The sequence below is a fragment of the Porites lutea genome, chromosome 1, assembly GCF_958299795.1.
Source record: "Porites lutea chromosome 1, jaPorLute2.1, whole genome shotgun sequence".
Classification (NCBI taxonomy): Eukaryota; Metazoa; Cnidaria; class Anthozoa; order Scleractinia; family Poritidae; genus Porites; species Porites lutea.
The window spans coordinates 3,940,201-3,965,032 of NC_133201.1; the positions used below are offsets into that span (position 1 = coordinate 3,940,201).

Here is a 24,832-nt window from a genome sequence, read left to right on the forward strand (position 1 = left end):
CATTTATTTTCTACAATTTAAAATCACTACTTATAGAAAATTCTGTATGGGCAACTGGCACCAAACCATAAATAAATGTTTTTCATTAAAATACACATAGACGGACTGTCTCCGATAAGTTACTGGACCTCAGGCGAAAGCGGAGATGGCCGTTTGAGCCCACAGGATTTGTCTGACTCTTCTCACTTCAAAGTCAATGATTTTTTTGCTATTGTTTTCCTTTTTGTCGTTGAATGAAGCCTTGACTGATAACTGATAATTTAAATCGCTTACCTTTCGAATAGCTGTTCATTTTCAATTAAACGGATCCTGCGTTAAACTAGCGTGTTACCAGCCTTTCGAGAAAACAGTCATGGATGCTTTCTGATGTTTGAGCCAAGATGTATCTAACTCGGGTAATTTCATTGCGTCCTTGAAGTTTATGTCCTGTGGCCTAATTATAGGCTAATTCTTAGTTAATATTAGGCGTTGTTGGGAGAATCAGTTGGTTTTTATTCCTATCCCCGCTCTTCAGGCTGCATACTTATGAAGTGTACATCTGTCTTCCTGCCGACGCTCCTATTCGCGATAAAGGACCAATGCTCTCCAGACAGGTCAGCTTACTAAATGACCTCAAACCTGGATACTAACAAATTTTAATGAGGTCGCCGAGAACATTGGCTTTCTGTAAAGATGCCCTTCAGTGTCTGCATAAGAATCCTGACAGCCAATCAAGGGACGTTAGAATTCTGTAAATCCCGTTACACAAATTCTGGATTTCTTTTCGAAACAATGTGCTAATGTATTACTGACGTCGTTAAAAGTTAGGTTTTTTTGCGCTACACGCCTACAGTCTCGTCAGAGAACCAATCAATGCAGTCATTGGTTAGCACACATTGATTGATTTGCACAAACTGATTGCCACAAATAGGATTCTCAGGACGCGATCTCGTTTTGCTCATAAGCTTCCAGGCAGTCCTTTATGTTAACGTAGTTCTGAAAAAAAGAATAAGCATTCGTTTATAAATTATCAACTGGTTCTAATGGGAAATGCTAAAGCAAATGCTTCCAATTCTTGATTGCGAGGATTGCATTGCATAATGACCTCCAGGCGCAATAAGGAAAAAGAACGACGTAAGAGTTAACTTCCCTTCCTGGAAAGAACGTTAAGCAGTGGCTTAGCCTCATCGTCTTCACCTTTACACACATGAGCTTAAAAGGAGCTCGAACCCAAGCAGATCCTCTGTTCTGATGCCTTAATCCAGCTAGTAAAACGTTATGATGTTGCCAGATTTAAAGCAACCAAGAATCCTTTGTGACTGTTTCAGTGAGAAGCTGAGGTGTCTCCAGTATATACTACGTAAATGGATATATTTTTTACCTGGTTAGCCCGGGCCCCCAGCAGCCTGATTTTCTGGCACAGTTTATCAAATGAAGGCCTGTTGTCAGGTTCCGTCTCCCAGCATTCCCTCATTATATCATACCTGTATAAAAAGTCCAAACATTTTTTTAATCAGGATATGAAGACCCACTGTCAATCTTCATTTAACTAAAGCAATAGACCTTTTTACCGATATGCGGCCATCTTGAATTCCGAGGAAATTATGGGATACCCAGGGGGCAGATGAGAAATAATTACTGTGGCGTGATAACTTTTAACAGGTCTATTGTCTCCGCTATTTACTGTCGATTGCGAACCACCTCAGAAGTTTGAAGACATTTATATATGGCAAGAGGGTGAAGTTTAATCAGAGAACGTGCAGGGAAGGGGCTGGGGGAGGGCAGAGCCCTCACTTTTGGTGATACAAAAAATAAATTTAGTAAATACATTTCCTAAAATGAAAAGGACTTTCACGTGGTAACAGTGGCTGATTAGACCTGGCGGACATCGCCGGAAATCATCCAAGCCTGATTGAGTAAGTCTTACAGATAGATGCGTTTTAACCATTTTTAGAGTCTTTCCCCCTCCACTCAGTTGGAGAGACTGGAGCGGCCCATTGCTCCGCGGCCTCCGATAATTGAAGTTCAAAACCGACGGTTTACTCAATGTCTATGACGTAAGCTCTCTCGATAAGCAGTTTGTGCTTTAAAACAAATGCCGAACCAAAAATATTGTTCAGATAAAAAAGTTATTTAACGAAAATATATACCAGAAACGCAGCAGAAAAATAAACCGTTTCGCTTCAAAGGCTTGACAGGTTGAGGCATCTACTTTTTGTTTTGAATGTCTAGTTCCTTCCAAGGACTATGAAAACTAAAAGTTTGTAAAGCTCAATACATATCTTTATTAACTTAGGTACCGCCCCCCTTCAAATAATGACCGGTCCCTTACAACTCATCCTTGACATATTCTGGTTTCGGTATTCTGTATCCTTTCAGCAAAACGCTTGATAATTTGAATGGACTTATCCCAGGGTAAGGCTCAGCTCCTGAAAGGTACGATAGGTCACTTAAGTTTCAAAGATTGCCAGTATATAATTCAATCCGTCTTAGTTGTACAAAATGTGGACGTTAACGATGGAAGGTGCAAATAATTTTGACGGATAGAAAGTGCAACATAATTATGAAAGTACAGAGTTACTGTGCGAATCCAAAAACCGAGAACACTTTGATTCGATTTTGACAATTTCCATTGTGCAGCAACCAATCAGAAGTGAGATGGAACCACAAACTAATTTTCTTTACTGCTTCCGGTTTATTATTCTCGCGCGTGATTGGCGTTTTACTTGAAACACAATAACATTTAATGAGTATTTCTAGTGTTCACGGTTTTCGGAATTTCACAGTAAGCAAAAAGAAATAATAATAATAATAATAATAATAATAATAATAATAAAACAGAAAGAAAGAAAAGTTTAAACAAAGATAAAATGCACTGTAAACAATTACTTTTGCACCCACCGATTGTGCAAATCTCAAATAGAACCACGCCAAAGCTCCATCTGAAAATAACGAAAAGATACATATTTTGAAGCACATGAAGTAAGGAAAATCCATTTACACTCCAGGGAAGAACAGATAGTCTAAAAGTTGCAGCCGCTGTTTGTGTGGGCACGGACAAGACAATGAGATAAAAAGCAAATTCAAAGAAAACAAACGAACAAACAAACAAAGAAACAACAACAAAAACAAAATAAGAGGAGATTCAAAAAGATCAAGCCGGGGTCCAAGGCCGGCTTAAGTTTGTTTTAATTCAGACTTGAACGACTTGAGAGCCCATGGCCAGTGCCTGTAAACAGGTCATATCCCCTTCAGATTGAGTTTTCAGGGTAACTGGGAGGTGGTCATTGATTTTTAGTTTTGGATTGACAAATGAATATTAAAGTGCAGACATTTTATGATACGCTAATAAGGAAATCGTTAAATTTAACATACACGTCGCTTTGGCTTGTGTATTTCATTGCACCTGTCATCGCTTCAATTGCTGTCCACTTGACTGGGATTCTACCCTATAAAAGATTTTGGCAAGAGTTTGTCATGAAAGAAAGGCAAGGGTTGCGAAATCATCTGTGATATCCCCTGATTACTTTGCTCAAAAGTTGGCTTAAATCATGCGATATATGCTACCTATTACCAGAGAGTGAAGTTATTATAGGGAGATCTCAGACTGAGGGTTTGATGTATTGTCCGAGCGTGTGAGATTTCCCTGTAATGATCGAACGGACGAGGTTAAAAAGTTGTTTATTATATAGCTTTTTTATTGCAACAAAAATGAAAAAAAAAAAACAACAAAGAACTGTATTGCACCGGAAATTACATTTTGGCTTGTTCTTCCTCCGGCACCGGGATCACACAACTCATTATCTGAATGTACCTAAATATTTTTTGTCTCGCTTAAATGCTGCTAATGTTGAGAGAAAAAGTCTCGATAAGAGTGTTATCGTTTGTATTTACGAGAATCGCCGGGTGAAGATAATTTTTTTGTAATGCCCGCGGTCGTTACAAGAAATCCTGCTCGTTTAGCAGCCAATCAAATCACTCGTACTTATGGTAACCATGTAATAATCTGATATATATTTATCTTTTTTTAATGTTTGTTTGCCTGGGCCAAGTTGCTCAAAGCATGGTTAGGGCTAACCATTGGTTAAGTTGGATTAAAACCTAAAGGTTGTCATGGTATTTAACCTCGGTTAGCGCTAACCATGCTTCGAGCAACTCGGCCCTGATTGCTTAATTACATACACACCGTGATAATATATTATACACCTATATAAATACAGAAAGTCACTAACATACACGGTTCATTTCTTACATAGTTACCTATAGATCTTGACCACAATCAATTTTGTTATTCAACCGGCAAGCAAAGCAGATTATTTACTGAGTTGTAGAGTAAAAAGCCGCATTTTTTTTCCCCGACGCATAAAATTACTTATATCGCAGGGTTTCTGCTGTGGATGTATGACTGGCGAAAGAGCATTTTTACTACCGCCCCCTCCCCACCCCTAATCCTGGCACCAAACAACATAAAGCGAACACGCCAAATTTTGAGGTATAATTCTACTCTTATTTTCCTTGTTTTGGAGTGCTTTGGATTTTTGCTTTCATTATTTTTTCCAACAGGCGAATTAGATTGAAAATTTGAGTAATAAAGAGACTTGTTTACATTTAAAAAAATGACAACAACAAAAACAGATGCACTTTTGGAGGAGCGAGCGAACTCGTAAGTTATAAATTTACTTGCACGTATTTAGGGAATACGAATCGTTTATCTCTGGTATGGAGGGAAAACTTTTGATGTCGAAAATAGTTTTCAGAATATATTTTAGCCCAAAAGGTCTTCACATTTAATTGTTTGCGTGGTGTCGAAAGAAAGGTAAGCTCACGTGGAACTTGCAAACGCGGTACGGAGGAAGTACATTATTCCAACACTTTGTGAAACTGTACAAAATTGTCAAAGGAACGCGAAGTCGCAACTGCATAAAGATACCTTGTACACTACCCGAAAGATATGTTGATGGTCCGAAATTCCAGAGTGTGTTCAGTGTCGTTGTCGTCCTGTGCCGACCGTTTATTTAAGACCCATTGTCACTTTCCATCATGCACCGCGGGAAAACAACCGATCGTGGACCACGAAACTCTTCAGACGCTGTAACAGCAAGAAAGGTTTTAAGCAATCCGCCTCCATCGCGCAATTTACTTTCAGTTTTGGTCTCCTGTATTGGTAAAAAATATACGTACCGTATATTTTACGAGAATCTTCGATTTGTAGTGTGATGGAAACCAATTTTGGTCGCCACTGGAACTTTTCGGTGGAGCGATGCCGCCGAAGGCTCGAGGTCGGTATAAAAGGAGGGAGGATTTAGTGAAAGTTTGGCTATACAGGGTTGGACAAAAACACCAACAGCGAAATTGCTGAATTTCTGCCGCATCGTACGATCGCACTGTCGGAACTAAATCCCCCGCGAACTGATGTTGCCGCCATCGTATAGATAAATATCATGTTATTTTATTTTCCGTTATGTAAATCTGTATCTAAGAGCAACTTGTACATCACTAAACTAAAGATTAAAAATAACCACGATCATTTTTTATAATCTTGAAAAAATTACCTTCACAAAAAAGATGCTTTTTTCACAATTTGTTATGACTTAGTACCTCATTTCGAGGGACATAAATTTCCTCCAAGTTGACATCGCGAGCCATGCCAAAGTCAGTAATCTTACAAGTAAAATTTTCACCAACCAGAACATTCCTTGCCGCCAGGTCTCTGTGAACAATCTGTAAATCAGAGAATAATACAGCATTATTATATTTGAAGCTAAGCCTTTCAGTTGTACTTTAGCCCGCTATTTAAGGCGTTCTAAGCAATTAAGCAGGAACAGATGAGGATTTCTTCCGGCTCAAGCCCCGAGAACTAACGCTAATCAGACTAATGACATGTACGACTACGTATGATCTTAACTCTATTAGATCGCTTCGTCCCAAGTTATGGAATTCTCTTACTGATGAAATAAGAGCCTCGTGTAATTTAAAGACTTTTAGAAATGTTATCAGGAATCATGTATCTTAATTCGTATTGTATTTTCATTTGCTTTATTATCCATATTATTGTATTTATTTTCTTATTTACTTAGTCTCTCGGTCCAACTAGCATCTCGTGTGCTATATTCTACCACCGAGTTGAAATAAAGTTATAAGAAGACAAGAATGTCGAGAATGTCCCATACTTAAAGTAAAGGCATGATATTCACGCGTCTGCCATAAGTCATCTCCTGGGTGTGTCCATATGTCACTTGTGAACTAAGGAGAATTGCTTTGTTTGATCTTAATTTTTCGTTTTTCTCTAAATATCTTGATAATTTGCAAGTCCATTAAGACAATTTTTGTGGCTTTGGAAACATCATCATAATAATAATAATAATAATAATAATAATAATAATAATAATAAAAAGGAATGAGAATGAACCGAGATGGTGGTTAAGCACAAACAAAGTAATCCCGATGTGAATTGATGTATCGTCATCATCCCGTTTTGCGGAACTCAGAGGTTGTTTACCATTTACATGGGAAAACCGGTTGGCCGACGGTTTGTACAAATGGTAAGCAAAAATCCCCAATGAAAAATTCCGTTCAGGATTGGCGTGTACCATTTGCGCAACCCCTACTAAATAACACGTGACACGCATCAAAATTGGAGTAGGGCTTGGAACTAGTGAAAATCGCAAATGGTACACACATTTTCCGTTCGGAAATTCCGGTTGGAAATTTTGGACTACCTTTCAAGAAATCCCGTTTTCCTGTGGAAATTTCCGTTCGGGAAAAAAAAATAGGCTTCCCATTTAAATTCCATCCGAAATCTCCGGATTTTTTGGGTAAATAGTAAACAACCAGACACACTATCCGTACTACTTTCATGATAAGAAGTCCTTGAGGCTTAATGCAGTTAATGAGAGCGTCATTATTGGCCCTTTAACAGGTCTAGCTGGCCACGCCCTTCCTCGATTCACAACACCAAACAACAACAGGAGCAACAACAACAATCACAACAAACAAATTCAATACACCTTATTCCAAAATGGCTCCCATTCTAACATTCTTTTGTTTTTTATTCAAATTAGCCCTTGTTGCCTGGTTCTTAAGAGCAAATTTCAAAAGAATATTTTATCTCGAACGAGGCAGCAAGGGCTAATTTGAATTAAAAAAAGAGAATAGAATGGGAACCATTTTGGAATAAGATGTATACTGAGGGACAAAATAAGGAAGCTAAAACTTACAATAATCTATATTGGAAGGCAACCGTTACCTTCTTAAAGGAGATGTACCGCATACCATCCGATATTTGCCAAGCAAATTTTAACATCTCCTCCGATGTCAGGCTTGTCATAGGTTTGATATCAGGATTGTCATAGTAACAGTCACTCACTCCTCGGCTCCTTCTTAGGTATCCGAGCAGATCACCATACGGCACGTACTCGATGATCACAAGGGGTCTCTCTAAACAACAAGCAGATCATTTAAGGTAATTCCTCTGAAATGAAACTGGCAATAGATTTTTGTTCAAACTTCATCCACCGAAAATTTATCATATGAGAACTTCAATTTTGAAATAATAAATGGGGGTGACCATGCTCATTAAAGAGCAGTGGGGCGTTGAAAATGCCCCATTTTGGCATTATTTAATGCTCATTATAAGAACGCATTCCAAGTTATTGTAAAATCTTTGTGAGCCCAAACTCATTAAACCACGCCTTAAAACTGCAGCCAATACATTGTGTCGGACACAAATAAACTTTTTAAGCTGGACTTAGAGTGAAAGCTGAATCCTTGATTAAAAATTTGAACCAAATTGCTTCCCATGGTTATCACACTGCAAAATAGAGAAGACCATAGTGTAGCCGTTATTTTCCTTATTTATTCAATTTTCAACAATAGAAATCAGATCAGTCTTTTCTCACGCAAAGCTTATGCTAAGTTGATTAAAATGACAGGAAAAAAATATGGGGTGCCCGTGCTCCTTAGTGAGTTGTAGCCATTTTTCCACTGACAGAGCTCAATATCAAGGCAAATCCGCCATGTTTTCAATGTGCACGTGCACGAACGCGTGCTAATGACGCCATAAATTATGCGCAGTAAGGATGCGCCATGCAAATGTGAGGAATCACCTTAATTATGTGAAGCCTCTAACCTCAGAATGCTTTTGTGTCAAACGTTCCTCATCTTTAACTATCTAATTAGGTATTGAAATCAATTTCCGCTTCCATTCTTACGTTCTAAATTGTGACTCCAAATCTTTTAACGCCCTGTTCCAAATATACCGGATATACCCCACCAAAATCGCAGGATATAGAGCCCAAGATATCGATTTAACAAATAGATTCCCTGTTGCCGTGCGTCTGTTCAGTAACTGATTACAGATGATGTCGAAATGTGGTAAGAACAAAACATTGGAACATAAGGCGATAGCCGAGTGTGCCACTGTTCTATGTCTTCATTCGCCCAATTTGGTCAAATGTCCTCTAAATTTTCAAAAGGTTCTGCCATTTAAAAGAAATAGAGGGAATTTTTTTTAATGATGACGTCATCTGAGCGTCTGTCCCCTAGTAGATCATAAGTAAGAGCCAATCACAATGCATGCATAATGCAGCTTTATATTATATAATCTACAATGAAAACGTATCTTACCTTGGTCTGTTGTCACGCAGCCCAGAAGCCTTATTATGTGTGGATGAGGCTTTAGTTTCTTTAAAAGGTTCAGTTCAGAGAGCAAATCTCTCCTCTCGCTTTCAGCTGAACCATCTGTTAAAAGAAGTAGGAATTCGAAATTCGTTAAGGACGTTCACCCTAATTGTTCACGCGCATCCCTACTGCGCACGAAATCCATGTCGTAAGGTGCTGCCACGTGTGCGCGCTGGGGAAGAAAGCTAAGCAGGTAAAAGGATGGTAGCTGTTGCGTTCCCTTCGCCATCAGTTTACTCTCTTAAATGGTCGGTGACCTCTACTTTTCTTTCCAGAAACAGATTTTATTTACAATTATCTCCACATTGTCCAAAAATAAACAAAAAATCAATGTGGGAAGTTAAAAAAAAATTCAAGATTTCTGTCCACGGGACATCGAATCCTGCCTTCTTGAGGCTGTAAGGCGCGTGAAAATGTGGTCGCTAAATGCGAACTTGTTCTTTAAGGAACCTCACCAGTTGACTAAATACACTTAACAGGTCCACTTAAACAATATTTGGCAGAGAACATCTCACTTCAAAGACTTAATTGCAATATTTTTGGTCTTACAGACACTGTGGCCTTATTCGCTAATGAGGCCCGATTTTTTCAGATTTAATGTTCCTCCGGGCAGTGTTATCTCCAAAACGACGTCGGTGACCCCCCATTTTTTTACATTTCTGACATAACGAACTCATCATCTTACAGTGGTAAACGTCTCAGAAAAAAATCAGTGTTGGAAAATCTTCACGCGAACGTCTTTAATACCCCGAACTGCGAACAGTCCGTTCTTTTTCTTCTTGGTTCTTCTTTTAACTCCCAGAAGTGATTACAATGTAACTTGTCCTTATAATATCGAAATGCATTGTCCAGCAGACAGGAGATGAGAATAGACAATTAAACTTATAAGCCAGAGGGTGTGTCATCTTGATAAAACCCCAAATTCCCTTAACTAATGTACGAGGAACTGAATAGCATCTAGAAAGGAGAATTAATAATCAGATTTCAGAGTTAAAGGGTTAACGAGTGAAACAGCGTCTCCTTGCGCGCGGCAATCATCGCACACGCTAGCTGGTTTCACTCGCTTTACTATCCTCAAAGCCCCGGCTATACGATGAAACCTTTTCATCCAACACCGTTTGTGGTGTGTACTCAAACAACGAGCAAAGTCAGTCCACGTAACACTTCCTGTGTATCAGCACTGAAATTATGACGTGGATGTCGGCAGATTCGGTTTCTAAACGGGATAGTTTCTAAAGAAACTGTCGAGCCGCGTCGGTGAGGGAGTTGTACATAAAAATTTGGTTCAATTAAAGGACTTGATAAATGTGAATTGGCCACCGTACAGGGATTCTGAAAGTTGACGTTTCGGGCTTCGTCGGTGGTCAATTTAGATTTATCAACTCCTTTGATAAAACCAAATGTTCGGTTTCTGATTGGTTGCTTTTTTCCTGCTCGGGCTTGCTTTGTTTGAAGAGGTGGGTAAACGGTGAAATATTTGCTTGGAATCAAAGTTGGATGGAAGTGTTTGACCTACATCAGTCATAGGAAGCAATTCAAACGCAAGGTTAAGAGACGCGGCTAAACGGTCAAACATGTTCGTTCAACACGATGTTGGACGAAATGTTTGATTGTTTAGCCTGGACTTTTGAGGAAATACCCGTTGTCTAGTAACACATGTACACTTCATCGCTAGGGGTGGGGGGGCAACACGAAATCTGAGACTTTACCATGAGGAAAACGCACTTCCTTTGTATACTGGCCGCCTAGCTTGGCATAATTTTGGCCGGCCCGGAACCATTTGCATTTCTTCGTTTTCATAGTTTTCGGTATCTGTTTTTGTAATTTGCTTTGGGTAAGTTATAGTGAAAAAGGTGGCTTTCGTTCACGATTTTTGTTCGAAAGGAACATAGAAGTTCCTAATACAAAACTGTTTCTTCAGGACCTTCAGCAAAACTATCCGTATTTTATCCGTATCCAGGACGGACTCCGGTATTGGCGCCTACGTTTCCTGTGGTCAGCTGGGGTAGAAAATCACATGACTCGAAATCAGCGCGGTTACACAGCTGCCTCACAGGCGGCCATTTTTGAATTTGGAGGAGGTACTTGTTTATTTACACGCGTTTTCTAAGCCCAAACCTCAAACATATGTGAACATCATGTGACGAATGGCTCCGTGACCGTTTAGTGGTAAGTCTTGAACTGTCAGGGTCGTAACGAAGTAAGATCCCATTTTTTGACCCAAAATTCTGATCCTTGATCCCAAATACTTGAGAATGTCTGATCCCTGATCCCACTAAAATTTGCTGATCCTGATCCCATGTTCTCATGTTCTTGTTCTTTGAAATAATTATTGTTAATTCATGGAGATTGGAGAAATAGTTTTGGACTCAAAGAGGCCTGTTTTCTCAAATAGTTTTGTCCACTATTGTTGAAAAAACCATCACTTCATCATTGTGCCACCACTTTGTAACAATTCATACTATGTTTATTATGTTAACTATGCTAACTGCAGGCTACAAGGGCCTTTGTTGATTTTGGCCTGGTTCAGGTGCCGCTCCACTCAAGTGCCGAACCTAATTGGTGAATTAAGTCCACCAAAAGAGTGGTGTCTGAATCAGTTCAGTACAGCAGTTTTAATTCAGTGCGCAATATTGTTAAGTTCGACAAGGTCTGCCGCATTATTCGACACTGGAGTGGCAACTGATTCATACGGCATTCTTCTCATGTGCCGAACCAAATTAAATTAATTATGACAATGAATAAATGTATAATGCCTTCTCTGTATATAAAATACATATTAGGTTCAACATACGGTATGCCGTGTGAATCAGCTGTCGCCCCATTGTCACTCCAAAGTCGAACTTAATTCAATTAGGTTCGGCACATGAGTGGAGCGGCATCTGAACTGGACTTTAATTGTTAAAAATAAAGTCAATGTCGTTGTTATTGTTGTTAGCCAGTAGCAGGCCAAGTGCAACAATATGAAAATCTCTTTTTTCCTAGATATGCATCAGCATGGTAAATCTTTATATTTACAGAATGATTGACAGTATGAATGTAGCGAATAGAGGATGAAGTGATAAAGGTTAAGTGGGGTAACACAAACAGATGAGGTAATACAGTAACTTCAGCATAATATAAGTTCCTAAAACAATTGATTCCTGTAAATATACCTATGATTTAAGATACATTTATGAGGTTGAGTTAATCATGGAAGCCATTGCATTTGTGTTCTGATGGCTTCTAATCTCTTTCCACATTTAAATCCTGGGATTCATTCATGACACAATAATTATCAGGCTATCAGGGTTACCCTGACCATGGTAACCCTGGTTTATTGACACAACTAGGGTTTACCATGCTTTTTGCACACAGGGTTGAGCCTGGTAAGCCTGGGTACTACCAGATGCTTCCAGCAGGGTTACCCTGGTCAACCACGAATTTTTAGAGCCTTGGGAAACCCTTCAGGTAACCCTGATTATTGGCAAGACCAGGGTTACCAGACTAGCCACAGGCATGCCAGACTTTTTGCACACAGGGTTGAGCCTAAAAAACGTGGTAAAAGAACCAGGATGCCCTGGTTTTTATACCAGACATTGACCAGTGCTAGGCTCTGGTTTTGGCATGCGTTTGATGTCAGGGAATTGTTTTGAGGTTTCTACGGAATTGAATACACTGCTATCGATTTCAAGTTGTACTTGAAACCACTGGCACCGGGATACATGTAGTTCCATAATTCCAATCAGAAATTACATTGCTATTGTTGTAGACTGCATGGAGAGGGTAATTTCTTCTGGTGGGTAAAAACAACATTATCATGAAATGGTTCATCTTACTTTCCTGTCTTGTCGTATTTCTTATATATAAAGAAACCCTTGCTGATAGGGCTACAAAGAGGAAATTATTAAATGTGTTACCTTGCAAGCTTTTGACTGCTACAGTGGTCCATTCCTCGTGGCCAGGGAGATAACGGGCATATGCTTTAGACACAACACCAAATGCGCCATTGCCAATCACTCTTTCGATTGCCAAGTTACCACGTGGAAACTCCCATAGTGGGAGATGGGGACCAGGCGCGCTACATGAAAAAAAAGCATACAGTTGAAGAAGGCATACAGTACAGCTCAAAAATAAGCATCCACGTTAACATGCTTCAAACGCGTTAGTTAGAAACGCGCTAACGCGAGTGTGTTAATCTAACGCGCTACAAAAGCGCGCTTGTAGCAGAACTGATTAGTACGTATGAGCTAGTAGTGAGACGCGTGCGCAGTAGTGGTAAAGAAAATGACAACATGCAGCCCTGTGTTTTCTTGGGGGGGGGGGGGGGGGGGAATAGCTTACAAGGAAAACGCACTTCTGTGTCACCCTCCCGTGACCCTCTGGATAAAGACAACGTGGAACAGGCGGACGTTCTTCTCTTGGGTACAAACACGCTTGCAAAGGTTAAACTCAATCGAATCATTGCTTTCTTAATTCGAAGCCACGTGACTCCCGCATCATTTTTATTAAGACAACTAACGCTTATTTACGGGCTTTCATACCAGAAACTTAATCAGCACAGTTTTCAGGGTTTTTTTTGGTTTGTTTTAAGGAGGTATTTTGGAGAGAATGCCACATGTTTTTCAATCGAATAGGCCTTGCTAGAACAAAGGCCAATCAAGGTTATGAATTTTTCCACCAACTTTTGATTGCCTCTCTACGTCCTGGTATTTCAGTGGTGTTATTAAAACTTCACAAATGCCACTTAAATACTTGTATATCGCCTGATGTGAACAAAAACGTGAATAAAGACGAATGCCGAACTGAAAAAGTCACTCTAAAGCGGCTAAATACTTACGCTTCAAGTATTTGCAGTTCATCTGCAGGCTCTTCAACACCATCAATCTTAACCTCTATAAAGTTATTTGAAAGGACATATAAGTTGAGTACGTTTAATGAGATTAAAGTTTTTTATCCATCCATATATAAACACTGGCGAATATAAACAAGAAGTCGCCAGCTGGATAATTTCAATTGCAGTTTGGCAAATATTGAAAATCAACCCTTGCAGTCAATCGTGCGGCGATTTAGATCTTATAAACATGTTTGCATCATGCATGGAGGTGCAAATTGCTCAGTATCTTTTGCATCCTGTCGTGGTGCATGGTGAGGCTATTGGAAATTAAGGTCTTCACACAGGCACATTTTCTTTTTCGTTCCATTCTTGAAAAGAAAACATTAATTTACATACTGTGAATCGGCTTTATCTTGCAGGTCCGTAAGCTCCTGACTAACAGCCTTGTTAGCACAACTATGAGTGGTATCAGCAGGATAGCAGTGTATTGTAAAAACTTTAAAACTGGTCTCCTCTCTGAATTCCTGTTTTTGGTGCTTTCTAAATGTGAACAAAAGGAAAGAACTTATTTTGTACAAAGCATATGTCAAAACGAATAGCCTTGATGAGAAACTACGGCTGGGATTTCATTTGACTATATGGCAAACCAATCTGTCTTCAGTTTGCTAATTTTGGGATTATTTGCCAAGAAATGCCAGTTCTGAAATAAGGGCACACATATATTTTACTTCCTGACAGCGGAGTGTGAAACGAGTTTATTATTGAATAATCATCTACAATAGCTTCCCAAGGTGCACCATAAGTAAGTGGCTTGAATTCGTTTGAGCAGTTTGTCCCCTGAGATAAGTTGTAATCAAGATGCTCACGCGTAGCGCATATGTTTTACCACTGTGAAGATTTTTCAAGCATCCTTCTTTTAGAGCTCTTAGATTTTACATACTATTTAATTTGAAAGTAAAAATACTACTGCATAGATGCCCATAAATCATAAAAGGCCGTGTGACCATGTGAAAGGCCTTAAAACGTAGCTATAAATGCTAACTACATGTACTTTCTGTAATAATGTACATACTTTTAGCAATACAAGTGTCACAAGAATCCTCTGAACCAGTGCTCGTCACGGTCGTATTAGTTGGGAGATCTGTTGAATGAATCAAGATTTACTTCATAATATCAGTAAAATTCTTACAAAACAGGGAAAGTGAAAGTGTTAGAAATGAGTCATAGCAGCCCCCCCTCTCCCCAACCCATTACGCTCAACGGCACTTGTACTCATAACAATTAAATTGACAATTTCCTTCATAACATATACTAAAACTGTATCTTTTCTTTAAAAGAAAGCGATTATTCAGGTTTTCTTAGATAAACAGCTGTGCTACTTAAGCGGTGACCAAAAAAAAAAAGTTTGAAAAAGGGCATACCTCTTAAAACGGTGATTCTTGCTTCGTTGTTAGGGTCAAAAAAGCTGTGACCGTATCTATTCCAAGCTGTCACTGTAACTTCATAAGTGAAACAGCAGTTAAGATTTAGATGAAATCGGGTTTTTGTTGTATTGAGGTTTCGCCATTTCCCTTGAGTGCTGTTGTTTGTCGCAATTTCACGGTACCACAAGGTAAACAAAGTTACGTCATCTCCGCCGACGTCCCGGGGGTAATCCCATGTGACGTTGTAATAACTATGATTAATTTTGACATTTTCAAAGTGAAGACTTGGTGAACCTGGGAACCCTGCATAGCAAAGAGAAACAAACGTTCCGTTTAGTTGTTGTTCTCAGGTCCCGTGCAAACGCTCACGACGTTGTTAGGCCGAAAATAACCGTCATTGTTGGGTTTAACTCGATGGGTGCGTGTCAATATCTTGATGGAAGTTGCCGCGAGTCGTTGGATTTTGTTGTGTAAACTGCCAGCAAGACACTGTTCAAATGCACACAGCCTGTTGTCCCAACAATTGTTGGATATTGTTGGTCAACAATGTTCGCGAGCCTATACTCAGACCTTACGAGGGCCATTATTATTACAATCGTGTGCAACCGGCTTTAAGAGTGTACAGTGAATGGTAAATGAAAATATATGGCCCACTGTTCTGGCCAATGCTTTTTTTAATTGCATTTACTATATCTGTTGCTAACTGTCACATCAAATCAAATAAGACTAAATTCTCTGAAATATTTCTTTGGACTGGTGTTTTGAGCTTTATGGATCAGGGACGGCTGGTGAGATGTGGGGGAAGGGGCACGCCTAAAAAAATTACATTTGATGGGGGCTGCCCAAAAAAACATGAAAGGAAAGGGGACGGAGGGCTTGAGCGAAATTCTAAGATAATAAGGTAGATAAATAGTTTGGTTAACTTATTTTGGAGGGAGATCATTCCCAAAAATTCTTTTAATGGGTGTTACGTGACTAAAACTGGTAAGCTGGGGGGGGGGGGTCATACAATTTGGAAATGACCCCCCACCCTCCCCCCTCCCCCCTCCCCATTTCATATAAATGAACAGTCCCTTATGGAAAAACCAAAACAGGCCCGTTCTTGTCAAAGACATCACTCATAACCACGGTAACAAAACCAACTCATTTTTTCAATAAATAGCAAGCTTTGTTGGCACAAAGGATCACACAATGCTTACCCTTCTGGAGCGTTTTCACATGCTTTACCGCTGAAGCATTGCTTCGTCCAGCTACGTTAGTTGCGAACAGCCACAAACTGTAATTGGTTCCCGCAGTCAGGTTTCTTACAATAAAATAATTACTTTGTTTGCTAAAGTGTATTTCATTCCATATGTTTGGCCCTGCAGATTCTTTTCTTATGCGCATAACGTGCCCGGTGATCGGCGTGTTTTGTTTAGAGGACGGCAGTTTCCACGTAACTTTAAGGGCGTTGTGATTAACTCGAACATTTGTCATTACTGGGGGGGTTGGTGGACCTGCAGACAAAAGTATGCGGAAACGTTTGTACGTTTCGTAGTCATGCATATAATAATCATGAAAAATTATCGTAAAGAGCAAACAGCATGTTATCCAACAGAAAGCTATAGTTTGTACGTGCTTTCGCATTAATAATTACGGAAATCTTTAGCGCCGTTCATTTTTCCACTACAAAGAGTGGCAAGCAAACCATTCTCACAGTGATCGAAGTATTTTAAGGTCATATGATCTGATGTCTAACAGGGGATCTCTCGCTGAGGGTATTATTGGAAACAGTCTGGGCAAGGAGAATGCAGGATGGCCGAGTGGTCTTAAGGGCGCTGGATTCAATACGGTTACCCGTGTTCAAATCCCGCTCTGACTACTAGCTGGTGTTGTTTTGGGTAAGTGCCTGGTTCAACTCATCCTTGTAAATAGCCAATCGTCTTGCCTCCCGCCAACTGGAATTCTTATCATGTTACGTTTATTTGAATTATTTGTGTCATGTATTTGCTCGGCCCCACTAGCCTTTGTGCTAAATAAACTGCCGAGGGTAAATAAAGGTCTTACTTAATTATAAACTCAAAAATGAAAAATGGAGAGTCGGTAGTTTTGATCTCGGAAATCACCCGATCAACAGGAAAATGTTGAAAATGCTTGTTAAATGCTTGTTATCACCGTCCTTATCAATTTTGAAGTTTGCAGCACAAATTTTATTGTATGTTTCTCGTGTAATGTTTTTTGTTACATCAAAAATAGTAAAGGAGGCATACTTACGTATTGGTTTTAGAATGAACATTTTTCTGTCTTCACCAATTGTATTGCGAGCTATGCAAGTGTAGTTTGTAAAATGAAAATCCAGCGATGGAGTTATAGTTAAAATGCCAGTATTATCAGCTGTTTCACCATAAAGCCTTTTCTCATCAGCGCGTGTCCATGAAAACATTGCGGGAGGAAACCCCTCCGCGGAGCAGTTTAGTGTGGTTGGATGCCCTTTCCACGATAGCACGGTCTGTGTATCCGAGGGAAAGTAGATAGAAGGAGCATCTGCAATAAGAGAAGAACAAAGTTAACAATAGCTAACGGCAGACCTTGAAAATTACTGGTTACAATTACATTGGGCAGTGAGGTGAAGCCGTTGGCCTTGTCTCATTTACCTCCACACTTAAAACCGGAGGGAGACGTAAAAGAACCCACACACCGATCCAACAGACTAGGGAGCGTAGTTCCTAGTGCTGTGATCTGCGTTTACAAAATCAGGGTTGGGTGGAGGCTGGGCGATGGACTGACTACCTGACCCCAAGAGCGGCTGTTGGGTCACAGAAACCTCCTAGGGAAAAAAATCCCTTGGGAGCCCCTATGTACCACTTGGCAGGGAAAGGAGTGCACGTACTGGTTACAATGGGTTATTAGATAATCTTTTTTAAATAGAATGCTGTAGGTTTTGGGCAAAAGCTGCTCTTACTCCCGTGGGGGTAAAAAATACTTCCATATGGCCTGAGCCATTCTAACTTAAGTAACTGGTGAGCCTTTGCCAAAACCGGGCCTGTTCATTTCAAAGAAAACGAGATAAGCTTGGGCATGTGTAAACCTAGTCTTTACCTTACAAAATCCCAACCTAAAACGGTAGACTAATTGCCAGTCATTCAGCACCTTAATTAAATTATCGTACAGCCCGAATAGTTAATCTCTTCTTTAGATCTACCATGCCATTTTAAAGTTAAAATTGCTTTGATTCATGACCATACTTAACAAACAGTGATTAGCGATTCTTATCATTCAGATTGATTATAATAGCGAGAAAAGATACTCACACTGTACTTTTATGTGAACTTCTAAACTGCTGACATTACCAAGTGGATATTCTGCGCAACATACATAAGCCCCTTCGTCCGATCTGGACAGTTTCTTGACTTTCAAAAAATAGCCTTGCGTCTTGTGTGGAATAACATTTCCATCCCTCATCCATCTCAATTTGCTTGGTTTTCCTTCAACGTCGTCACAAGCGAGAAGGAGCATTTCCCCTTCTTTGTAAATTCCTTTCTCGTTCTCGTATCCAGTTATCTTCGGACGCCCTGTCAATACAAAAAGTTTTTCCAACAACAAATCAGCCAGTTGAGCGACTGACGGACTGATTCACATAACGTCTATGTTTTTTTGTTAATCGAAGTTCGAGTTTAGCTTAAATAGAAAGTCGATATCGAAACAGTGGGTTAATACAGTCACGTGCCATTTGGGCGCCAAACAATGCGCGGAAAACTGATAGCGATGTTCATTCGTTCTTTTAGTATGTGACCAGGGTCCAAGGGTTCTCCTCAACTCTTCAGTGCTATCGTCATCATCAACGTCATCATGAATTACCATTTTACTTGATTTTCATAATTGATTGAAGTTCGCTTCAATTTTCTAGAAAAGCAATGTTTTAAGCTGCGTGCACGGTTGTCCATTGTGTCAGCATTGTTTCTAGTCAGGAGCTCCTGGTCTAGTTCAAATTCATTTTATCGGTGGTTCAATCTAAACAAATAACATCTTCAAAGTCTGTTGGTCAGTTCTGTGGTATGCGTGTACTATTTCAACAATGAACTTCCTCTTTTGCGAAAAATTCGAGATTTAGTTTCTGTCGCGCAGAAGAAAAAAGAAACACTGGTGTCATTTGCATGCTTAGTTCTCACACCAGGCACATGCAGGTTCAAAGGAAAGATGCAAGACCTGTAATTGAAAGTACTGGTAATGAAAACCTCTGGCAAGTACCCTACTAATTTGAAAAGATAAACAACACAAGAAGAGTTTTTGTGATATACCGTAAACATCAAGGGAGACTTCACTTTTCAGGGGACGCTTTTCGTGTGCAAACTCAACTTTCAACTGATATTCCCCTTCGTCTTTGAAGGTAACGTTCGAAAGTTTGAACGTGTAACTGCAGATTAGATTATCGTGCCCCTTTTTTCTGCTTTTCACTGATAGACGATTGGTATACTCTGCGATTGTTTTTTCAACATTTTTCTCAACCTTCCAAAGTACTAGGGGCTGAGACGCTTGCGTTGAGTTTCGACTCAATTGCACGGTTTCAATGTCTTCGTTATCAACGTCAGTGAGACGGAGTTCCCATCTGAGTACGATTTCTTGACCCTCTAAAGCAACCTTGATGTCAGGAACGAGAAGAAATTTGGATAGGACGGCTTTCTGTGAATCAGAAAATATACATGAACAACCGCGTTATTCATTGGTTTCAAATGGTGGCTTTTACAATTATGTATCACGATTTATTATCCAACTCCTCTTAGTATTGTTCAAATAACGTGCGAAACGAGTATGACTGGGGCGTAGCAGTAATACGCTTATTTGTATGGCAAAAATCTAGTTGGTAGTTTATTAGCACCGTAAAAAAAGTTAACCAATGGGTACGCGCTCGCCTCATTTTACTCTTTTTCGTAGTTTTCTTTGTTACTAATCATAAGTTGGACGATAAATCTCTTGTTAGCTGCTTCGGTGTAAGGTATCTCTTCATGATTCACTCGTTGTTTGTATTTTGATTCGCCGGCCTCGCTGGCTTAGCATTTCGAAATGCAGTACAGCTCGTATAAAACACACTTCGATACTACACACGAAGACCTCTAACAAGACACATAAATGAGTTTTTACAGTACTTTGACGAGAGTGGATCGCGATGTTACAACCGCTTCCTATTGGACCTGCCATAATACAGTTAACGAGTGAAGGCCATCCACCGATGTGAAGACTTCACCCTGATACACTGCTCAGTACCCGGTCGGTGCCACGGCAGTCTGTTGAGGGAGCAGCCTCGGGTCCAAACAATGGAGATCACACCAATGTTTTCCTTCACTGACTAACACCCGTCGCAAAGTCTCAATACACCAATCACAAAAAGCCAAGGTGGTATCTACAGCCTCGGCTTTGAAGGAGGTCGACACAACTGCCTTATGAAGACGTGAAGCGAGCGGTGGAAACGACGCGATTCACATAAAGCGATACAAAAACGATATGATGAAACAAAAAATGTTTATTGATGTGTTTTCATTTTGAGTGGTAAACAAACGTGATGGCACGGTTTCACTAAGGAATTGCTCGTTTACGGGACTAAGAAGTCCTCCTCTGAATTCATTATCGTGGCGAGAAACAAATACTTTTCAATCAATGGCGCATCTGTGGATTTGGTCTGAAAATCCGTTATACCGTTGTTTTATCCAGTGGGTACAGTTTTATGATCAAATGGAATTGGTCTGAAAATTCGATTGTTGTAACACAGAACAATGTGCCCCTGGACTGAATGTGTTTACAAAATATTGAGGTAATATGACCTACCTTTTCCGCTACGTCCGCTACGAATCAATTTTTGGATCTAACAAACACTGCATAACTAATGGTGCTTAACAGAATAGCTCAGACTGGTTCGAAATGTTAACTTTTACCTGGTAAAATGCTTTTCAAACTAGTGTCGTAAAACCAAAACCGGAGCGATTTCTCTGACAAACCACAGGAGACGCAAGCAGCGCAATGAGCCAAGCGCGGGAAAACGCGCGCGTGCCTCTCATTACTGAAAAAGTGGCGCGAGTTATCTCAACCAATAACAGATCGATGTAAAGCAAAACCAAAGCAAACGCGGATTACATTCGACACTCAGTTCATAAAGCCGCTCTGACATGGATCTTCGCCATTACCAATACCATTTGAAGATGATACCACGGACGGAACAATCTCAGTCCCCCCCTCCCAACGTCATCCCCACCCCCCTTCCCCCAAACTGACGGATACAATTTTCATTGCAATTTGCAATACGGAATATTACGTCATTGGCGTTCTCTAAACAATTCAATAGTGATCCAACTTTTACCTCAACGATTAACGTTATCTTAGAATCTTTGGTTTGTCCAAACCCACCAATACCAAGTTGACATCCATATGTCTTGTTATCGGATAGCATTATGTTGCTCAAGGTAAAAGCAGCATATCTGGAAATGTCTCCTGCCCAACGTATGCGCCCAATGAGGTCTGGATGAGTTTTCGCCAGGTCAGGGTTTTGAACCGCTCCTTTATTTCGAGTTACTGTCATAAAATATGTACTTGTGTAGCCTTTTTCCCAAACACCGAAGACAATTTCTCGTAAATTTTCAATCGAACCAAGCTGATAGTCCCATATAAAGGTGAAGCTTGACCCTTCTTTAACCCTTGCGATCGATTGCCTCGCCGTGATGGAGACTTGAGCATGCACTGTAACGTGTAATAGAAACGGAATTTGCATTAAAACTTTTGTTGCACGGGAAGCTAAAGATGATATGCTATACTATAGCTGCTAATGACCTTCGCCTCTCAAAAGCTAAAGATACTGCCCAAACGTTTGGGAGGGGGCGATGGAGGGAAAGGGACAACTCCTCTCCATCCGCACCTCCGCCCCACCCCCTCCCCCCTCTCCACCCAAAAACACACTTAGTGAATATCAGTATAATTCTTGTTGGGTGATTTATGACCGGTGCAAATCCGGTTTGTCTTGGTTGTGTCACTAAACATGAAGATAAAGAACTAAATGTAGAGTATTGTTAATCTCACTTTACAGGAATAAAGTGCTGTTTAGTGTTGACCCTCTTTCACGTCTGTTGGGTGCGAAGTGTTATAACCGCTTAATCAGGAAGACGAATTCCATGTGCACCTCACCCCGCCCCCCCCCCCCCTCTCTCCTCCCCCCACCACCACCCGACTTCCTTTGTAACTTATTGTAAGGGCTTTAGACAAAACATTGACCCTGCTGTGTCTGTTATTTTACTGAACGATACTTATCATTTAGATCTATTCAAGTCAGAACTACTGGAGTTGAAGTAATTATAAAACGTTGCAGTCGTTTGCATAATTACTGAGTTTCTTCAGATTTCGCTGTTTCATTTCAGAAGTAAGAGTTTTGTGCCATTGTTGTATTTTGACGGTATGTAAACCGAGTCATATTAACGTTGGTGGTGAGCTGTGGTTGACTCCTGTTATAGTGTGTACACTTGATGTCACGGCGGCCATGTTGGAAGAAAAAAACAACGAGTGGCCATGTTGAGGGAGTAAACCAGTCTTCCGTGAACTAAACTCTATTCCGTTTATGCAAAATCCGTTTTTTTTTTTTCAACACTTAAACCAATATGGTCACTGGTCTTGTGAGCGAACACCCTCTAATTCAAATCTTATTGGTCCACGACACATTATTTTTACAGCTGCTCGCTCCACGTGAAATATGCATGTACAAGCAATGTTCAACCGCAATCAAAAGAGAGGGGACAAACAATCAGCGTGACGTTTGACTGGTTCAAGCCTCCGGCTATAAAGAGAAAGAGAGAGAATGCCCGCTGTAAAACCTACCTCGTGTTAATAAATAAACTTATTTACCCATCAACGTCTCAAGGACGTGACATGGAACTGATTTTAGGGAAAGAGGATATTTTATTAGGAGAGGCTATAACACTCTCTTAAACTATAAACACGGAACCATTTAACATTTTTAGTGTCATGACGTCACCCTACTTTGACAGCTCTTCTTTCACTTCCGACACAGACACAAGCGTCACACATACAGTCAAGCATTTCCCTGTACAAAAGATGCACATGTATTTCTTGGGAACAAGAAAATATTTCTGAACCTGAAGAAAGTCATGAGGTTTGGTGGAAACCCTTAAAAGAAGACGTAAGTGTCCCTGAAGGGTGACCATCAGACATTCAATATGATGTGCTAGGTTTCAAGCAGAATGTCGTACTGGAATGTCATCTGTTGTCCCTTATCTAGGACCTTCTGTCGAACGCTAATCAAGACAATCCATCTTAGCTTCATTCTGTTTCACTTACAGCATTTTCTGGAACTGAATGACATCTTCTTTACTGATTCAGCCTAAAACGTGCGATCGCCTTAGATTGTATTTATTAAAACAGCACAAAATAAGAGATACAATGATATGCCAAAGCCAGAGGCTTACATGAGATTCGGAAGTATATCTTATACTGGTTCGTTGTGTTAGTGGAATTGTCCGTTCATCCCGCTGCCGGCATGTGTATAAACAGCGAGGATGCAGTGAAGATGGCAAATGCCCTATCTTAATTATCATGAGCTATAGGCCATCAACAGAGCATTGTGAGTACGAATCCGTTCGTCACTGTCCGGTGCGTTATGTTGGTTGAGTGACAAAGTGCGGCTTTCATTACAGGGCGTATTCTTGGAGAGGCAGGAAGACAGAAGGCGAGTCTAAATATCGCTGTTTATGCTAATGTTCATCGTTTCTTTTAGTTTCGTTTCATGTGCCAGCCCTCATTCCTGAAAAGGGCGCCTGTTTAGTTACTGAGAACTTCCTTTACCTTGTGTCCGATTCCTTTTTTGGCAATATGATTAAGTTTGTACAATATTAATTATAATTCTGTTTCATGTACATACAAATTTTCAAGACGATTGTCAGTGTCTAGGAAGTCAGGAACCTTCACTTTGCAGTTGCTCTTTCTTCGTAATTCTGCACGGCCAAGTAAAATAATTTAAATTAGTAAATTTGTCTTAAATGCGATGCAACGCCGTTGCGACAGTAAGTGGGCTGATTTTCCCCCATACACTTTTATTATTTTGAATGGATGCTCTTTAAGCAAAGTGCATTTAGCCTTACGTTCCTTACGGACTGCCTCATGGGAGAAGCACTGTTACAAACAACTGATGCTCTGAAGGGCTGTTTCTGTGTTTGATTGGTTGGCTTCACCTTTCCCATAGGATCTGATGTACAGGATGCATACTAAACAGTGCCTTTGTTTGAATAATATTGAGTAAGGCAAGAAGTCGCGCCAAATAAGCTTTCTGTGCCTCATTGTATAATTAATTAGTTCCAGTTTACTATTTTCCAGTTTACTATATATATATATATTACAAAGACACGGCACCGAAGCCAGCTGACTGAACTGCTTCCTCCTTGAAGCTGAGGTATCAGTGGATCATCGCGTTTTTAAAAATTATATTGCTCGCTTAACTAAGCTACAGAAAACGAAAGATGCTTTAAGCACAAGGACTTACCTGTTAAAAGTTCTTGCCCAATAAACAAGACTAGCAAGTCTAACAGCCCGCGTTGATCAATCACCATTGTCCTTTTTAGCCTCTAGTTCGATAGCTTAAAACTCAGTGAATAACCATACGAAAGCAAAAGAATAAGCTACTTCCAAGAAAATCGATATTTTCACTTTCTAAGAAAAGTCTGTTCCTAGAAGGAAACCGGAAGCCGTCACAAATCGATTCGAAATCACAGTACACGTGGCCCGCAATCATAATTTATTATAACATAACAAAAGTAAATCGCGCGCTCTGATTGGTCAGTTAGCCACTACCATTTGCCCGTGGGTGCACGCCAAGCAACTGAGCTAGCGCGATAAAATTTAGGCAAATTCAACAAATCTCCTCTCCTGACGGTAAAGTACACCGATGAAATGCACAGATGAAAAGTGG

General features: G+C 40.1%; 2 protein-coding genes across 4 annotated transcripts in view; one reads left to right on the forward strand and one right to left on the reverse strand.

Annotated features, from left to right (window-relative positions):
* LOC140942861 (uncharacterized) overlaps window positions 1-97 on the forward strand; it is an 11,942-nt gene extending 11,845 nt beyond the window's left edge. The window contains exon 9 of the mRNA XM_073391885.1: window positions 1-97. This exon is cut by the window's left edge and continues 790 nt beyond it. The gene's annotated coding sequence lies outside the window, so the exon portion shown is untranslated.
* A 372-nt stretch (window positions 98-469) lies between these two features.
* LOC140942826 (uncharacterized) lies at window positions 470-24,540 on the reverse strand. Of its 3 annotated transcripts, XM_073391836.1 has the most exons (19): window positions 24,407-24,540; window positions 21,227-21,603; window positions 19,176-19,557; window positions 18,189-18,449; window positions 17,152-17,421; window positions 16,098-16,394; window positions 14,896-15,201; window positions 14,547-14,615; window positions 13,871-14,014; window positions 13,478-13,532; window positions 12,558-12,718; window positions 8,605-8,718; window positions 7,226-7,416; window positions 5,578-5,700; window positions 3,355-3,428; window positions 2,881-2,921; window positions 2,312-2,408; window positions 1,361-1,463; window positions 470-975 (listed from the first exon to the last, which is right to left on the reverse strand). In XM_073391836.1, the coding sequence occupies exons 1-19, from the start codon at window positions 24,471-24,473 to the stop codon at window positions 916-918; spliced, it is 3,192 nt and encodes a 1,063-aa protein (XP_073247937.1). In that variant the 5' UTR covers window positions 24,474-24,540; the 3' UTR covers window positions 470-915. The 3 variants fall into 3 exon arrangements, 2 of the variants coding, with proteins under 2 accessions (XP_073247937.1, XP_073247946.1); XM_073391845.1 differs by lacking the exons at window positions 470-975; window positions 2,312-2,408 and having other exon boundaries at window positions 1,373-1,463; XR_012166572.1 differs by lacking the exons at window positions 470-975; window positions 3,355-3,428 and having other exon boundaries at window positions 1,423-1,463.
* Between the last annotated feature and the right edge of the window lie 292 nt (window positions 24,541-24,832).

Coding starts and splice junctions, on each gene's coding strand:
- LOC140942826 (XM_073391836.1), bottom strand. CDS start 24,473: ATGGTGATTGATCAACGCGGGCTGTTAGACTTGCTAGTCTTGTTTATT. Junction 15,202..16,097: donor TGTGAAAACGCTCCAGAAGG/GTAAGCATTGTG, acceptor TTTGCTATGCAG/GGTTCCCAGGTTCACCAAGT. Junction 14,616..14,895: donor AAGAATCACCGTTTTAAGAG/GTATGCCCTTTT, acceptor TTCATTCAACAG/ATCTCCCAACTAATACGACC.